Genomic DNA, 5,277 nt, shown 5'->3' with positions numbered 1-5,277 from the left:
AATGGACTTTCTGGAGCAAAGGTCGTGGGGAGATGTGGGACGGGAATCTGGGCGACGATGCAGCCTCTGCTGTCAGCGCCACCGACAGTCACTGTGCTCCTCCCCTGTGGCAGGAGCGTCAGGTCAGAGCAATGCTGGACAGCTGGGTAACGGGCCCTGGGGGCCCAGGAGACCACCACCCTGGTCCTAAGAGGACCCAGGACTCCACGAAGGCAAAACACCAGCCTCTAGTTCACACCGTTTATTGAGACATCTGTCCAGGATCTGGAGAGCAGGGAGCCCGCCGGACTCGGGGGGTCCCCAGGATGCCCTCCATCTCCCTCATGCAGGGACACATCTGACCATGAGGGAAGTAGCAGCCAGGAAGGGAGACTGCGACGGAGACCCTGAGAGGCAGGAGTGTGGCAATCACAGAGGCTGTGGTGAGCTCCATAGGAAAGTGGGAGGGGCTGGAGGGGTGGAAACCATGGGCGGATGCCGGTGGTTGACCAGATGACCAGAAGAGGTCAGTGACAATGGTAATGGATTAGACTGTGTTTTATTGGTCAAATGGACAGGGGGGAGGGTGACTTATCCAAGCATTAGAGTTACTCTGGGACATTTCAGGGCTTTCCCGGGCTGCAATCTAGTGGGCAGGGACCGGCCAGGGTCAGCCAGCGGACTGTCGCATCTCAAAGCCGCGAAGGAAGGTTCAGGGCGTGGCTGCGGGGCAGGGCGGGGCTGCAGGAGGCTGGGCCGCCACGTGCAGAGCAGCTCTGGGAGCAAGGGGGACACAGCTGACCCCATGCCTGGGCCCCCGCGTCTCCGTGTGCGCGTGCACGTGTGTGTGTGTGTGTGTGTGTGTGTGTGCACGTGTGTGCTGCACATGCATGTAGCAGAAGTGACTTATGCACTGGCATGAAACTGTCCCTGGGGCTGGAAGGCTTCAGGGTCAGCTAGCTGGGGCCCCAGGGGCTGCACTTGGGCCAGGATGTCCCGGAGGGAGCGGCACGGTGTCTTCTTGGAGCTGCCGCAGGGCTGGGCACCAGCTGAGGGGTCAGGCTGCGGGGAGCCATTGGGACTCCCGGTCAGAGTCGAGGAGGAGGCAGGAGCGCAGGGGTGACCAGCTGAGCTGGACGTGCTGCCACAGGGCTGGAGGACGATTTTGCCGCTGGATTGGGAGCCAGAGCTGTGGCTGAGCGAGCCCGTGCCCGGCTGGGAGCAGGGCCCCTGGGAGACACTGCCGCAGGGGTGCGATTGCGACCCCGAGCCGCCGGAAACACTGTGCACCCCAGAACCCGAGAGGGAGCAGGGCCCCCTCGAGCCCGAGGAGCCCACCGCACAGGGCTGGACGCCGCCAGAGCCCACTGGCTGGAACACGACGACCGAGGAGGCTCCCGACGGGTAGATGCTGGCACTGGAGCTGTGGCTGGGGATGATGGGATTGCTGGAGAAGTACTTGCCCTCAGAGATGGGGGGCCCCGCTGCAAAGGAGGGCACCCCGGGGGAGCCTCTGACAGGGTTCTCTTTGGTGAAGTACCCCACCGGGTAGATTTTGCCCCCGCTGTAGGTCATGCCCGGGGCCAGATAGCTGTTAGAGGAGCCGCCCACCACCTCGTAGCCGCCGTAGGACTTGTCCACAGAGGTGATGGGGGGGCAGGGCTTGCCTGAGAAGCCGCCATTGCTACAGGGGGCTCCGGGAGCCACTCCGGGGCCACCAGAGCCGTGCTGCTCCACCACCACCACCACTGGCCTTTGACCCCCGGACACAGAGTGGGAGCTGGAGATGTAGGAGCCGGAGTGGGAGACGACGGGCCCCCCGCTGCAGGGAGAGTCGGGGATGTCCGAGCTACAGGGGCGCAAGTTAGAGTTGACCCTTTGGCCCCCACTGCTGGACCAGGAAGTCTGGGAGACAGAAGAGCTCGAGCCTCCTCCAGACTGGGAGGAGCTTATCACGAAGTGGGCGGAGCCACCACTGCTTGGTGCAGCTGGGCCAGACCCCGACTGGGAGGAGCTGGAGGCCCCGTGCAGACTGGAGCCAGACCCAGAGGTGTAGCTGCTCTGGGAATAGCCTGTCCCTGGCTTAAACAGCAAAGACCCCGAAGGACCGCCCTGGGCCACATTGGAGCCACTGGGGCCGCTGGGGCCGCCACTGGAGCTGCCACTGGAGCCACTGGAGCCAGTGGAGCCACTGGAGCCGCTGGAGCCACTGGAGCCGCTGGAGCCGCTGGGGCTGCTGGAGCCACTGGAGCCACTGGAACCACTGGAGCTGCCACTGGAGCCGCTGGATCCACTAGAACTACCACTGAAGCTGCTGCTGGAACCACCACTGAAGCCACTGGAGCCACTGGGGCTACTGGAACCACTGGAGCCACTGGAGCCACTGGAGCCACTGGAGCCACTGGAGCCACCACCAGAGCCACCGGCACTGGGAACAGAGCTGCTGGAGCCCCCCTTCCCAATGAGACAGGGGTCGTTGGGGGAGGTGATACGCGTGGGGTCCTTACAGGGGTCTGAGAAGGTCCCGATGCTCTTAGCCAAGGTCCCTGGGGAGGAAAATCACGGTTAGCGGGGGCCCGAGAGCCTTGGCTTCCTCCCTCACCTTTCAGACCCGTCTCCATCACCTGCCACTTGGGTCTCTCCTGCGAGGGGCCAAGGGGCCGGGAGAGTTTGGGGCAGAAAAGAAAGGGAGAGGCTGTGATCTAAAGGAAAGGGAGCCGGCGGGATAGGGCAGGTCTGTGGTTCCGGGAGGGGGCGGGCCAGATGTCTGCCAGAGAAGGCGGGAGATGCAAAGTGGGGCCTGGGAGAAAGACTCCGGAGAGGGAGCAGGACCGATGGCCTGCAGGACCGGCCCAGAGAGGCAGCAGGTGGACACAGCGAGAGGTGGGCATAGATCCCCAGGGACCAGCTGGGAGGAGAGACACCGAGGAAACAATAGGGCGATAGAGAACCTGGGGATGAAGGACAGACAGCAAAAGGCACTGGGAAGAGAGCGCCAGCGGCCAGGGCTGCCTAGAGGCAGGGCCCAGCGGACCCTGACTGCTCAGCCGCTGCCTCTGGAGAGGGGCTTGGGGGCGGGTGGGGATTCTGCTCCCAACTAGCACTGCCCACGCGGGAAAGCTGGGTGGGGGCCGGGATGTGGGGGCCCTGCTGTTGCTTCAGAACCTGCTGGTACAGCCCGACGGGACACCGCACCCTGAGCCCCGGCTCTCCCGACGGGACACCGCACCCTGAGCCCCGGCTCTCCCGACGGGACACCGCACCCTGAGCCCCGGCTCTCCCGGCCCAACCAGGGACACTGGATGGCGTGCGCCCTGCCCGGCCTCCATGAGCCCTCCTCCCCAGGCCGCTCCTGCCTGTCTCCCTCCAGATGCAGCACGACGTCTTCCTCCAGGGCCCACCTGCCCCCCTCCCCGCACCCCCTCCCAGTCCCGGCGGCAAGGATAGCCCTGCACTGCAAGCCGCCAGATCTCACCGGGCTTCGCCGTACATTGGGAGGCCAGAGGCCGGGCAGCCCTGGGGGGGGGGGGGGGGGGGCTGTGAGCAGAGTGGGTGTGGCTGTGGCTGCGGAAGGGGCTTGCAGACACACAGCTGCCTGCTCCCCCAGCCCCACCTGCCACACCTGTGCCGGCCACTCCCTCACGAGAGACCCTCGGTGCCCTCTGCTCGCCCCGCGCCACGAAGCCTGCCCTCCCACAGGCACGCGAGGCGCCACGAGTGCCGCCTGGGGGTGCCTCCCCTTTCCTTCCTGTCTGTGCGGGCCCGTTCCCCCCCTCACGAGCCTCCCGCGGCCTCCCGGAGGCTGAGTGCCAGGCTCTCTGTGGGCGCTGGGCCTATTACATAGCCAGTCTTCACCTTCTAGACTCAAACAACTTCCACAGAATCCTCTAGAATTCCCAAAGCACCAAACAGACTGAAGCTGGGTGTTATCAGTACCACATTTTAAAGTCTCAGAAACGAAGGCTCAGACAGTTTAAGTAACATGTCTGGGTGACAGCGAAGAGCCGCCCAGGCCCAGCGCCAGACTGCAGAGCCCACCGTCCCCTGGCTGGGCACCCCCCCCCCCCCCGCTCCAGGCACAGTGTCCCCCCGGCTCCAAGGCACAGTGTCCCCCAACCTGCAGGCACAGTGTCCCCGGCCTTCCCTCACCTGGTGTCTGCACCCTCCTCTCCCACCCCTCCCGCCCAGACCCCCCTCCCGCCTCCTACCTGGCAGGAGGAGGCCAGCCAGCAGCAGGGCCATCGCCCCACGCCCTCCCACACGCCCCGTCCAGGGTGCCCGCGAGGAGCCCATGCTGGACTTCATGGCCTCTGAGTGCGGGCACTGGGGACGCCGGGCCTTTATGCAGGGCCGGACATTCTCTGGGCAGGAGTCACTGTGGGGAGGGAGGGACAGGGAGGGCAGTGCCCAGGGGGCATTGGTGTGGCAGGAGCTGAAGCAATCAGCTGGGATCTGCCTACTCAGCCGCCAGTGCGCAGCGCAGGTGCCGTGGCCACTGGTTGCCTAACCTGGAACCGGCGCTCCCCCCGCAGTGGCCACCCACTCGGGTGGCTACTCTCCTTCCCAGGGTGCCTGCCCAGCCCCCAGCCCCCCACCTTGCAGACAGCCATGGGCATTTCAGCTCCCCCTCTGTGCCCAGGCCCCTGCTCCACCCCGGCCCCGTTGCCTGACTAACCAGGTTTCCACCTCAGCCCCTGGGGTCCCCCACTTCCTCCCGATGTAAGGGTCTGCACCCCACCTTGAGCCCTTGGTCACGGCCCAGGTGCCTGCCTGCCACACACTTAGCAGCGAGCATGCCTTTCGGGTCAGGAGCGGAATCTGCCTTCGAAGCCGGCTCCTGGGCCTCTCCCTCGGGGCCTCAGGGCAGCATGAGGGGTGCTGGGTGCAGGGCCTCATCTTGGGGAAGGCCTGGGGGGGACCCTGCTGGCTGGGCCCTGGTCAGTCACAGGCCACGCGCAGCCCCTCCCGCCCGTGACACCTGCCTCGGTGAGCCAGAGCCCAGGAAGGCTAATTGGGCAGGCGGCGCCCTGCTGCCCATTGGCAGCTCTGCTCCGTGGTGAGCAAACAGGAAGGTGCGGGACCCGCAGGAGCCGGGAGGACGGCGCCTCCCGCAGCCCGCCCTCGGGCGCTGGCCCCACCCCAGCCACTTAATTGCTCCTGGTGTTGCGAGAGCTGAGAGCCTCGGTATCGGGGGAGGCGCCTGGGAGGCCGCCCCCTGCTCTCGGCTGCGCCCTGCTCCCCTCACCCAGACCCGGCCCCCCTGCCCCCCCCCCCCCCCCCCCCCCCCCCGCCAGCCGG

The 5,277-nt window shown here is 66.3% G+C and overlaps 1 protein-coding gene across 1 annotated transcript; it reads right to left on the bottom strand.

Annotated features, from left to right (window-relative positions):
* Positions 1 to 247: 247 nt before the first annotated feature.
* On the bottom strand, positions 248 to 4,355 carry CDSN (corneodesmosin). The gene is made up of 2 exons (XM_079781668.1): positions 4,188 to 4,355; positions 248 to 2,525 (listed from the first exon to the last, which is right to left on the bottom strand). The coding sequence occupies exons 1-2, from the start codon at positions 4,282 to 4,284 to the stop codon at positions 886 to 888; spliced, it is 1,737 nt and encodes a 578-aa protein (XP_079637794.1). The 5' UTR covers positions 4,285 to 4,355; the 3' UTR covers positions 248 to 885.
* Positions 4,356 to 5,277: the final 922 nt, after the last annotated feature.

Source organism: Cnephaeus nilssonii, assembly GCF_951640355.1.
Source record: "Cnephaeus nilssonii genome assembly, chromosome: 9".
In the NCBI taxonomy this organism is placed as follows: Eukaryota; Metazoa; Chordata; class Mammalia; order Chiroptera; family Vespertilionidae; genus Cnephaeus; species Cnephaeus nilssonii.
Note: the sequence above shows the minus strand (reverse complement) of the source record. Positions and strands in the feature narration are given on the sequence as shown.